The sequence below is a fragment of the Haliotis cracherodii genome, unplaced genomic scaffold (genome assembly GCF_022045235.1).
Source record: "Haliotis cracherodii isolate W230 unplaced genomic scaffold, xgHalCrac1.p SCAF_6, whole genome shotgun sequence".
In the NCBI taxonomy this organism is placed as follows: domain Eukaryota; kingdom Metazoa; phylum Mollusca; class Gastropoda; order Lepetellida; family Haliotidae; genus Haliotis; species Haliotis cracherodii.
In genome coordinates this window covers 40396046-40408761 of record NW_027266319.1, presented here as the reverse complement: position 1 = coordinate 40408761, position 12716 = coordinate 40396046, and the positions used below count along the sequence as shown (strand labels likewise).

General features: G+C 38.7%; 1 protein-coding gene across 3 annotated transcripts; it reads right to left on the bottom strand.

The window, feature by feature from the left end:
- Positions 1–5085: 5085 nt before the first annotated feature.
- Positions 5086–9093, bottom strand: LOC139445936 (uncharacterized). Of its 3 annotated transcripts, XM_071227185.1 has the most exons (3): positions 8458–8491; positions 7705–7778; positions 6195–6398 (listed from the first exon to the last, which is right to left on the bottom strand). In XM_071227185.1, exons 1-3 carry the CDS (start codon positions 8489–8491, stop codon positions 6195–6197), a joined length of 312 nt encoding a protein of 103 aa, XP_071083286.1. The 3 variants fall into 3 exon arrangements, 1 of the variants encoding a protein (XP_071083286.1); XR_011651897.1 differs by lacking the exons at positions 6195–6398; positions 7705–7778 and adding an exon at positions 5086–5171 and having other exon boundaries at positions 8458–8530; XR_011651896.1 differs by lacking the exons at positions 6195–6398; positions 7705–7778; positions 8458–8491 and adding exons at positions 5106–5171; positions 8909–9093.
- Between the last annotated feature and the right edge of the window lie 3623 nt (positions 9094–12716).

Below are 12716 nucleotides of genomic sequence, written 5' to 3'. Positions count from 1 at the left end.
AATGTCTTCTCGTATCAATGTATCTTTGTCTTGAATGTGATATACTCGCTTGACCAGTCCAATTTCTTAACAGGACTTGGCTCCGATAATGGAAGGGTAAACTCAATCCACAATGTGAAACATTATGTGATTACATTATGGATTTCACCTTTATAGTCACCTGGTAACTTCACTGACCCTACCGACTCTATCACGTGACCTGAAAATGACTTGAGACAGACTGTAGGCTTCTCAAGAGTGTCTAACTGCAATGTCACTTTTCTGCCAAAGTTCTCATATCAATCATTATTCTCTGCATGTTCATTTGCTTTGTTTACCATTCCCATGAAGACTGTTTCTACTTCAGTTTCTGTTTTTTCTTCAGTTTCTGTTTTTTCTTCAGTTTCTGTTTCTTCTTCAGTTTCTGTTTCTTCTTCCGCCGGAGTTTCAGATTCAACACCTGGCAGCTCTTCAACATGATGAACTTTCGTACTTGATTTCTTCTGTGGAGCTGGATACTGCTTAATTTTACTGTATTTGCACACAGATGCAAAATGTCCAATTTTTCTGCAAATTTTACATTGTTGACCTTCACCTGGACAATAATTATCTCTGACATGTTCATAACCACATTTATTGCATTCTCTATCAACTTTTCTGTGTGTTGATTTGCTTCTGTAACCAGTTTTTCATCTTACTTCATATTCTGACTTTTGTTTCTTCTGCTGTTTATGAACTGCACTTTCTGCAGGTCCCATAGCCTTTAACTGCTCTTGTGACATTTCCTGTGTCTGCACAATGTCTATGGCTTTATCTAGCGATAAATCAGATCCCTCGGATCAGTTTTTCACACACTCTAGAGGAATTAACACCAAAAACAATTCTGTCTCTGATCATTTCAACCATATGATCTCCACAGTCAGCTGCAAGCATTTTCCGTTCTGTTATAAACTGAGAAACTTTGTCCCTGCACTTTACACTGGAACTTGCATCTTCAAAATACTCTGTTGGATTTTGGTTTCACAAAACTCTCAAACCGATCATAGTAGCTTTTAAGTACTTTACAGTCATCTGCATTCATATTCCAAGTTTCTAATACGGTTCTGCCTTATCTCCAACCCATAACATCAAGAAATTACATCTTTCTGCTTCTGCTTTGCTTTTCAGAGGGCCACCAAACATGAAATCAAAATACGTTTTAAACTGTTTCCATGTTGTCGGCAAATCTCCACTGTCCCAGTTCATAACTGGGTTTGATCCAGCCATTCTAGACATTTTGATCACATTTTCATAGTAAAACACATCAAACTTTTTTAAATTTGTGTGAGATACTGTTAAATAGATCCTAAAGTTTATACCTGTCCATGTATTTTACCCATGTCATCGATGGGTTCGGATTTCGGACACCATGTAATGTCTAGTAATGAAGACACATGGCTGGCACTTGCAAGACCCTTTATTCGGAGTGGTCTCCCCTTACATGTATTATGTGGGGATAATTGGGCTAACATGGATATATCAGGAGTGCTTCACAACATATATTACACATACTAAGTTTGACGAGTTGCCTTCTAATAGGAATGTTCTTGCAAGAAGTGGCGTTAAGCTAACAACAATCGTCTAGACTGGGAGCCGGAATTTGTTTAAAGCAAATTCAAGTGATATGAGAGGTTGAATTTCCATTGGTTAATGGAAGGGACATAACTCGTATTAGCCACTGGTAATACTACTAGCCCAGAAATTACAGCCCAGCTCGGCAAGAATGGAAAATGAAGTTTTACATTCAGTTAACTCCCTTGCCTCGATAAGATGCGAAGATAGCTGCATGTGTAATAATGCTTATTAAGTGAACAGATTTTTTTAAAAAGTCCAGCGATAAAGTGAGCGGAGGTGAAATGGGGTTTGACGTCGCGTCCAAGATGCTTGCACTCATATAGCGACGTGCATGCACGTATGTCTCTGGCTGCTTGTACTAGTCCGGATTGATGCCGATTTATAGTGCTAGCCCACTGAGATACCGCAACAGTTTAACATGAATACCCCACTCAGACACTGACTCCGAGGCGACCAGTCCTTGTTTTAGCCCCTTTATGTCGAGAAATATCCTTTTTGTTGGCAATATCATTGAGTTTTTATCAAGTGGTTAATTCTTGATTTTGTCCACACCTGAGATTTTGTTTGGGTATTTTTTCAGCTACAGCTATGAGCCTAAATATTTGGGGTTTTTAAAACACACATCTTGCAACAATGTATATTTTGTGGCAGACAATTTCTATTTTTTCCAACATTCTGAAGTATAGTTCTAACCGCATTTTCTAGTGCTACAGTATAGAAAAGATTGATCATCTACGTATATGACACTAAATTCTACGTAGATGATACTTTCATCAACGTAGATGATACTTACATCTACGTAGCCGATACTTAGATCTACGGAGACGATACTTACATCTATGGAGACGATACTTAGATCTACGGAGACGATACTTACATCTACGGAGACGATAATTACATCTACGGAGACGATACTTACATCTACGGAGACGATACTTACATCTACGGAGACGATACTTAGATCTACGGAGACGATACTTACATCTACGGAGACGATACTTACATCTACGGAGACGATACTTACATCTACTTAGGTCATACTTTCATCCCCGTATGTGATATTATAATCGAACGTATCGTTTCTCAGACAGTGATATTCTCCGGTGAAGTTGCAATACCAGTTGGATACAAACATATATATCTTAAATTAAGGTGATTACTTAAATACTGTCAATTTAATTAAATGTTTGGGAGCATGTTGGTTGTTTGGTTTTGTTTTCAACGTGTCAAACTTTAAGCGCTAAAATAAAAAACCACAAACTGCAGAATTGTACCTTCAGTGCTTTATAGGAAGATGACGAGAATTGGTTTGATATAGGTTTATAAATTAGTTTGTGTGATTCTCACCCCTTCACTTCACGGTCTACCTCTTAACCCTAATTTCCGTCATGGAGAAATCACGAGGGTCAACATATTCCTCCAGCTTTAACCATGTTATGGTTGATATATAATTTCGCTAAAATTTTGAAGCGTCGATTACTCGAGAAAATATTGATACCTAGATGAAAGCAGTATCATCATCAGTATCATATCATCTACGTAGATGATATTTTTGTTTGGACTGTGGCACTAACACCCTTCCATACCAAGGCCTTGTGCGATTACATTGCAGAATTTCTAACTAATTTTACGTGTAATCATGTTGACGTCTAATCAATGTGGTCTGATATATGTGTAAGAACATTACTTGGAATATTTTAAAGAAGAATGAAACACCTATCCTACACGTTTCTGCATGTGGTAAGAATAGTTATATTATATATCCAGTTTTCATTACAACTATCGACTTGGTAGAATGTGTATTGGTGATATTTCAATGAAAAAATGGCAATTATCTTTGTTAAATGAATTCTGTAATAAGTTGTCATCTTGATGTATTATTAATGATACTACCGTATTAATGTGAACAGTATTCCTGAACTTTTGAAACATATTCTACCAAGTCCTAATGTACCAGCATGCTTGTATTTGGTTTGTTTTGGCACTCAGCAATATTCCAGCTGTATGACGGCGGTCTTTAAAAAATCGAGTCTGGACCAGACAGTCCAGTGATTAATATAAGGAGCACCGATCCACTCAATTGGATTGATGACATGCATCAACGAAGTCAGCGAGCCTGACCACCCGATGCCGTTAGTCGCCACGTACGATAAGCATAGTCGCCTTTTACGGCAAGCATGGGTTGCTGAAGACCTATTATTGAAATGTACTTATTGAAATGTAGAATGGGTCAGTGGCCTTACATTACTGAAATACATCTATGTCTATGTCTATAAAATCGTCAACCTCTTCAACTTCGGCAATGTTAAAGGTAAGCTTTTCAGCTCTTTCTTCACAAGAAGGGAGACACAGGTGACCCAGTCGTCTAAGGCGCTGCAGTTCACTGTGGAGAAATGCATACCAGAAACCCAACATCGTGGGCTCCAATCCCAGATTCGACCTGATTATATTTCCAGGTATGTCAACACCACAACCCAATCTCATTAAAATCAGATCTTAGTTCTCGCTACCGCTAAACAAAGGTCTGGGTACATCCTATTGCGGGTCATATCAGAACGACCTTTCGCGAACTTTGACCAATGAAATGACTAACAAGAGTTTCCACTAACGTGGCTATATCCCCCTTGTTGCAGAATTTATGACATTATTAAATCTAAACAAACCCTTACCTTTTTTAACCGAGGTGGAACTTGTCATTGAAATTGTAAAAAAAAAGAAGAGTTTGGAACCTAAGTCCATCTTGCTGCCATGGAAACGTAAAAAATAATAATTTCTTAAATTTCTAAATAGCAAAAGGCAAAGTTTGATGAAAAAGAATTGTACGGTTTCTGAGTTATGCTCCTGAAACGAAACGTGACGGACGAAGGAAGCCCGTTTCTCTATCGCCCGCATACTTTGTTGGGCGGGGGATAAGTCGACATTAGTCATTCAGGAAGCAGCTTTCTCGAGCAAAACAGCGCTTGTTTCAAACCGGTGACAACACTTTCAAAAATAGCCTGGCAAAGTTCTCGATTCGAAATGTGAAAACTTAACAAAAGAACATACTGGACTCTATGAGATGGCCTAGATTGTATGGCACTACTTCCTACGGACAATGCACAGTCTCTTCCGTTCAAATGTTCATCACATTGAAGCTGGGAGTCTACATAGAGACCTCTTGTGTTGGCTCCCTGCATTGAATCGACAGATAGACCATGTTCTTGACTGATTCAATCGTAAAGCCAGTAACAGTCGTTCGGAATTTTCCGTGTTTAGCTTATAGACTGGTCCATTATTTGTGGATACTACGAAAATAAATAGATACTGCCACTTAGCGAAAATACATCACAAAGATCTACAAGTAGCGAACGTCGAAACTGTCGAAATACAGAAGGATCACACAACAAGGAGGTAAGGTTAAATAACGAGTTTATTAATTAATCACTGAACTGAAAATCTTGAACAGTGTCTCGAGATCGCCAGACATGATACCGGCTGTCAACTGTCTTGGAAACATCAGTCGCTCGTCATTGTCTGTCACATCATGGCTCTGGAATCCAGTACTTGTCTGTATCCCTCCCACGATTGATATATCTGAACTGTTAAAATAATGAAATTGTACAATAAACTTTGAAACTTTAAAGTGTACGAAGTTGGCTGAAACCCAAACTGGGTCCATGTAATGTAATGAATACATCCCGGAAGTCGCGTGACCCAGAATGAATGCCGAGGACGCCACATCTCCTAGAGCTGTCGAAATGTGATATAAGTAATTAAAGCATGGGAATACTTAATAATCATATAGGATCGACTCTAGAACGATCCCTGTAGACATTGGTTGGTAGGTAAAAGCCCTTGACTGTGACGGTCTGAATGACCTTGGACCCCCCGGATAAAAAAATCTGTAAATGTATTATTTTATAGGGACAACAAATCACGTGCGACTTGTGATAACTGTTACTTGTTTACTTGAATCATTACGATCTTGAAATATTTTGGTGAGGTAACAAAACTAAATTAATTAAGCTTTTATCCATTTTTAAACTGATATTTTCCATGAGTAATAACTTCAGATTCAGACAGCAAGAATTTGTTTTACCAACAGGCATGATACGTGGGAGTTCAACGTTCACATTTCAACCTCGGGCTCTGTAAGAGATAATTGCAGCATGGGAAACATGAGTTACTTTAATGAGGAGTTCCGACAGTGTAACCATCCGATCCTCATTGTAATGATCTCTTACATAACGACTGCTTGGGCGGGAGCTCGACCTCCTTCGAGGTTTTGAATTTTCTGCGCTGACACAGTGAACAAACCCGATCACTCTTAAAATAGCAATAGGTTAGTTGAAGCAACAATCTGGCATGGACCGCCTGTGAGGCCATGTCTCGATTTCAGTTTTCATAACAAGGAATGCAGAAAACATGAATGTACAAGACACGTTCTTCAAACAACAGCTTTTATCACATACATTTTAAGCAGAATATTATATAAATTTTAATTCATGTATGAAACAAAATGTATGTTATCAAAAATAGTCCCAAATAGTCCAAATGGTTAGTCCGAAAAGTCCTAAAATTAGTAGTTCACACAACACTGGCACAGAAAACAAATCCAAAGTCTATCTCTCCGTGAAGAAACTCTGGAACATGTATTTCACACAGGACACAAGGACGGCCGAGCATGACTGGGGCTGCTTGGATTCTTCACCAAGATCTATCTCCACAACTTGAGGGCGGGCTCTGGGGGCAGGGACGGGGAGGGAGGTCTGGGGGTCGGGCTGGGATGAGAGGGGGTTGACGGTGATCGTGAAGACACTGGGGCGCTTACAGAGAGGAAATAGATGTCCTTAAATCATTGAAATCAGTATCAATCCACAGTTAAGCGTGTATGAAATAAACATGAAAAGGTCGACCATTTGTTCCTACTTTATCTGGATATTTAAACAAATAGCAAGTGAAGATATACCGCCTACCGACTAACATAGAGAAATGCGACAAAAACATATCGATAATCGCCAAAAATCTGTATTTGTACAATTCCTGCAGTATCATGAGAGTCATGGCACGATTGAGGAATTAGATATACATGTAGCTTGCACCTGGTGCAAGTTGACATCCCAACCATTTTTCACTAGACTAAACCGATTGCACTCATAACAGAACCCATTACATAATAAAGAAAATATCATCTCAATTCCTAGAATGAAATCAGTGTCGTTTATAATTTGAAATTTTCATTTCACTGACAAGATCACTTTAAATGGAATCATACATCCAATATATTCGTTTGTATTCTTGTCATTTATCATAAGACTGACCTGATAAGATTCATGACGAAAAGCACAAAGGACAATGTCAAATTACACAAAACACTGGGAATGTGATGTAGTATGGTACAAAAAGTTTATTGATTTCAAAGATGTAACTGTAGAAAGCCTTTTTAGTAAGTCATGAACAAATTTGTAAAATTTGTACATCCACTGGGTGCAAGTACAGATAAAAAATGGAATCACTTATACATCCCATATATTCGTTTGTCACTTATCATAAGACTGACCTGATAAGATTCATGACGAAAAGCACAAAGGACAATGTCAAATTACACAAAACACTGGGAATGTGATGTAGTATGGTACAAAAAGTTTATTGATTTCAAAGATGTAACTGTAGAAAGCCTTTTTAGTAAGTCATGAACAAATTTGTAAAATTTGTACATCCACTGGGTGCAAGTACAGATAAAAAATAGGCAGCATTTTTCAATATCAGGTGGCACTTGTGCCTTTATTTTTGTTAAATCGAGCCCTGGTCATGAGCATGTGTTTTTCAATCACTAACAAATAGTGGTGATAACTGTTGTTTGTGAAAAGGTAATGTATAGGGAAACGGAAGTAGTTTTATCATATATGTTACAGAATAAGGGAGTGGTAGAACAATGCAAGTCAACTTTGTTTGCCAGACATGAGTTCTGATTATTAAAAGCTTCGTGACTATATAATATACACAGTTATCTTAATAATGTTTAACACATATGACTTGTTTCGAACTAATGAAAGTTGCAAAGGTTCTCGAATTATTTTTTCAGATACTAATAAGACAAACTCAAACAACTTGAACCTAATGATGACCTACAGGATCAGGGACAGGAAGAGTCTTTTGGGAGACGGGGGCCTGGTAGTTCCTAAACCTGTGGAGATCGTCCTGGGCTATAATGGAAGAAATAACATAAAAAACATCATAGCCGTCCTCATTGTATAGACTATAACATAGACTTTGTTTGTTTTTATAGATACATGATGCCTGTGTGTTCTTTTAGAAGCCTAGGCAAATTATGCCAACGTTGCAGAGTTCTGTGCAAGGAAGTTTGGTTGAGGTCACTGGACATTTTGGGACAAGAGAGACCTATACTTTACAAGTCCCTCCCCTTCACACCACACTAAGTTAGGATAATCCGATATGGTATATGAAAACCTACACAAATCATGTTTCACTTAGCTGATCCCATTGCCACGGGAAGAAAAGAGGAAACATAGATCTATTGTTATTTTGATCACTGATCATGATACTTTGACAGTTATTAATATGATTTAACCATGGGAATTGAATTGGTACAATTCATACTAATAACATCCATACACATTCACTGAACAAAAGATCAACTGTAAAACACAAAGTACATACACATATACCAGGGACAGGCGACGTACATGAAATGTCCCATCTGCTAATGAGTATGTCTGTCATTCTCTTTCCCTTATATTGTTACCAAATGTTTACGGCAGATTCAAGTTGGGAATAAAATCGGTGAAAAGGTATCAATCTGTAAGCTTTGAAATCAAGATAAAAAGCAAACATAAGTTAAAAATTGAGACCACTTCTAGATACCTTGATGATAAACCAAAGCAACAGCGGCATACATCGTGCAGAACGTGCGATACGTGCGGAATAAAGAGCAAAATGCAAACACAGACGTGGAAACAAAGTGCAGGAGCAACAACCCAAATGGCGTCTTTTGTGAATAACGGAAGTAGCAACGGTCTCCAAGGAGATCCATCAGCGATCGCCGCGTCTCGTTGCTTTCCGTAGGCTATAATTGAAACAATAATTGACACAAATGATATCCTTTTGATCACGACTAGAAAATCTGTTATACCTTGAATACATGGTGCACCGTGAGTTTTCATGCGCCGATACCATACACGAAACGTTAAAATCTGTGTCGATACTTGACTGGGGTCCTGTCTACTAAACCTAGTATATCGCGCTAAGCTTGCGTCGCGTACCAACAGTGGAGCCAGTTTATATCGATACAAGACGATACACTTGCTAAACTTACCACTCGTTTAATGACTCCCACTGTTTTGTGCCAGTTAAATATCGCAGATGTGTTGAAGTTAGCGTTTAAAGTTCACTCACAAACATAGCGGCTTCGAACATGTGTCTGCTGCAACTGTTACCTTTACAACTATTTTTGTTGTAACACGAGCCGTGTTTTTGCGTTCCATTACAATGGCCGTGACCTTTTCCTGTCAAGGGCAATTAATTCATATAGAGAGTAGAGTGGTTTCCCTTTGATTACACAAGCTCCAAGCTCCTTCCCAGCGCGTGACACCTTCGTTACACTCTCGGTAACATCCCATTCGTGACCAATTCGTGTTATTCCGGAACGAGCCGAATAGCGACTCGTGCCCCGCTCGTGGTCATTTTTGCAACCTGGTTCCGTCTTAGCGCAAACGGGGATACCTAAAACAATAGTCAACTCGTTGCGTAATGGTTCACATATATTTTCCCCATGTATTATAAATATTTCAGATGCTATTTAAAACGCATCGGGACATGCGGAATTTACAGTATGATTGAACACATTTATCTGTGTTTTGGCTATATTTTTAGATGCAAGACATATGTAAAATCAAATATTATTTCTGAAGGATTCGTTGACGAAGAACTTGAAATCATACGCGCATTCTAATTGGTTTGTCGTATTTTCGCACATTACATACACCGATAGGGGGACGAGTGTTCTTTGCGGGTTACAGAAAGGAGCGAGTGGTGACGAATGCACCCATGCATCGCCACTGGCCACTTTCCGTAACCTGCAATTCGGTTTGTCCCGGAATTACACAAATGATCACTGCCATCGGTGTGGAAGCGGCCATTACAAGTTTTTTTAAATTTGGCCGTTAACCGCAAATGTAGTCACGTTTATATGTTGGTTTATGTCTTTGGGAATGCAATCATAGTGAAAAAAATAACTTCCCCTTTACATTCTTACTATACCAGTTACATGATAGTTAAAATGAGAAAATGATTCAGCTGGGGTAAGAGTATTCGGCGTCACGGCAGTCACAACACCACCACAACAGGCTAATTTGCATATCACACGACCCGACTTTTCTCTTATTATGAAATCAGAACTGATTTGCCTAATGCAAGTTTTTTGGGCGCTTTACATGTTGTTTTACATAACTACATACATATCTTCCTACAACTGAGACATTGAGGTGCATGACAATATATCTTTATACATCAAATTGGCCGTATTGCTCTCTCTCGGTACGGGTTTGATGACAGCACAACCAATGTAAACAAAGGATAATTACGCAAATGGAAAGTTCTTTACGTATTAGGACGTTTTCTTAATGAAATTAACCATTCCATGCCAAATGTTTATCTAGATGTGAAGACTTGTCAAAAATAAAATTGAACGGACTGTGTAATACCCCGAACACCTCTCTCCATATGTATGTATATTTGCACACGTGTGTTATATACATACGTGACTATACTTGTCATGTGATCGCGTTTACTCACGTATGTATATTAACACCAGCAGCAAATTTACATGATGTCTGGAGCAGGTGCAAATGTAAATGTAAATTTGCCCTGTATGGATATGTTGTAATGTGAATGTTTATGCCAACGTCAGAGGATGATCAAATTACTATATATCTGTTGTTTTGCCCATAACAAACACGTTGTAAACAGTTCTCCATTCTGAAAATGACACTTTTCAGACTACAGCAATGCCAACCTTTATGCTGACATTCAGAGCTGGGTGGACGGTGTTAATTTATGTAAGGCAACTCTCTTATCATGATTCGAAAACAACTTTTTCATGTTGAAAGTCGTGAACAAACCCATGAATATGTGTGCTTTACGCAATTTACATACCTTATTTACACACTTAAGTTACTTTTCATGTGAACGCATAGTAAATTTAGTTACACATGTGCAAAATTACTTATGTGAGTACTATACTGGCGGAAGGAGCTCTGGGTAGGACAGTCGGTCAGTCGGATGGGAGTTCAACTCCAAGCATGAAACCTCTAGCCACCTATCATGGTAGGGAGCTTTCGTGGCAGCCATAGTATAAGAGAGCTCCGCGAACGGGCTATCGCTGTGAGGAGCTTGATTAGTACAACGTATGGAATCTAGTGTCTAATGGTTGGTTGTTTAACGCCGCACTTACCAATATTCCAGGTATATGACGGCGGTCTGTAAATAGTCGAGTCTGGACTCGACAATCCAGTGATTAATATCATGAGCATCGATCCACGCAATTGGGTTCGATGAAATGCATCAACCAAGTCAGCGAGCGTGACCACCAGTTCCAGTTTGTCCCCTCTTACGACAAGCATAGTCGGCTTTTACGGCAAGCTTGGGTTGCTGAAGAACTATTCGACTCAGGATCTTCGCGGGTCGATCGCGTCTAATGGAATGAGTACTCTACCGATTGTGTTCAACTGGGAGGCATGCTGTTTGAAAATCATTTAGTCCATGAATGAATTTAGATTATGAATGATACTAAAAACCCGATGGAAGTTTATTGTCAACAAAAATATTCAAGACATACGGTTTGCAATCTAAGTAGGTTGATTCCGATAACATTTCTTACCAAATTATCGATTGCATAAACCATTGACGCAAAATTGAAAGAAATATTTGATACAAAACAACGCCTGTCATATTAGGAGAGATAGAGAGTAAAAGAAATATTAAAATATATACAGTATACACATAAAAGTGATTTCCATATGATAAGGCAACAGTATGTATGTAAAACAATATGACATATAAATAATATAAAATCACACATAATGATATATACTACCATACACCTAATTCAGGAATGTTCTGGCAAGAAGTGGCTAAGTTAACAACAATCGTCTTGACTGGGCGCCGCCAATTTCTTTGAAGCAAATGCATGCGACATGAGCGGCGGAACCGCACTGGTCACTGGAAGTACACTCAGTTAACTCCCTTGCCTCGGGAAGAGTTGGGTGGGTTTAACGCCGCTTTTGACATTATTCCAGTTATATCACGGCGTGTCAGCTTAATATGGGAGGAAAGCCCGAAGTGATGCAGGTCTCAGACGTTTACCACTTCGGGGAAACCCACGAGCACAGGTATGGTACTGACAAACATAGAAATCGGGGCGAACCGCCTTAGACGACTGGCCCACCCGTGACCCTCCCTCGGGAAGATGCGAAGATAGCTGCATGTGTAATACTGCTTATAAATTGAACAGATTTTCAAAAAGTCATTCCAGCGATAAGGAATGTTACCGACAGTAATGATAAAAATTGCAAAGTGCGCTTTTCAAGAAATATTCGTTTTGTTGACGATATCATTGAAATTTTATCACGTGGCTAATGCCTGATTTTGTCCACGCCTGGGATTTTGTATGCAAAACCAGATACTTTTTAAAAGTATTAAATATTTGGTGTGGGTTTTTTTAAACACACATCTTGCAATAATGTACTTTTTGGAGGCACATAGTTTCTTTCTTTTCCAACAGTCTAAAGCATAATTTTTCACGCATGTTCTGAGACAATTTCTTTTCAATAAAACGGTCGGTGCCTAAGGCCTTGTGCGATTACGTTTAGAATTTCAGCCAACTAATTTTACGCGTAATCATGTTGATGTCTAATCACTGTGTTCTGATATATGTGTGATGACATTATTTGGAATATATTTATCCTAAACGTATCTGCATGTGGTAAGAACAGTTGAAATGTAGAATGGACCAGTGGCCTTACATTACTGAAATACATCTATGTCTATGTCTATGAAATCGTCAACCTCTTCAACTTCAGCAATGTTAAAGGTAAGCTTTTCAGCTCTTTCTTCACAAGAAGGGA

Bases quoted from the DNA above. Each gene is read 5' to 3' on its own strand.
- LOC139445936 (XM_071227185.1), bottom strand. From the start codon at position 8,491: ATGTATGCCGCTGTTGCTTTGGTTTATCATCAAG. The intron at 7,779-8,457 runs GTATCTAGAAGT...CTTCCATTATAG, and splicing joins TGCTTTGGTTTATCATCAAG to CCCAGGACGATCTCCACAGG. The intron at 6,399-7,704 runs GTAGGTCATCAT...CCTCTCTGTAAG, and splicing joins CTCTTCCTGTCCCTGATCCT to CGCCCCAGTGTCTTCACGAT.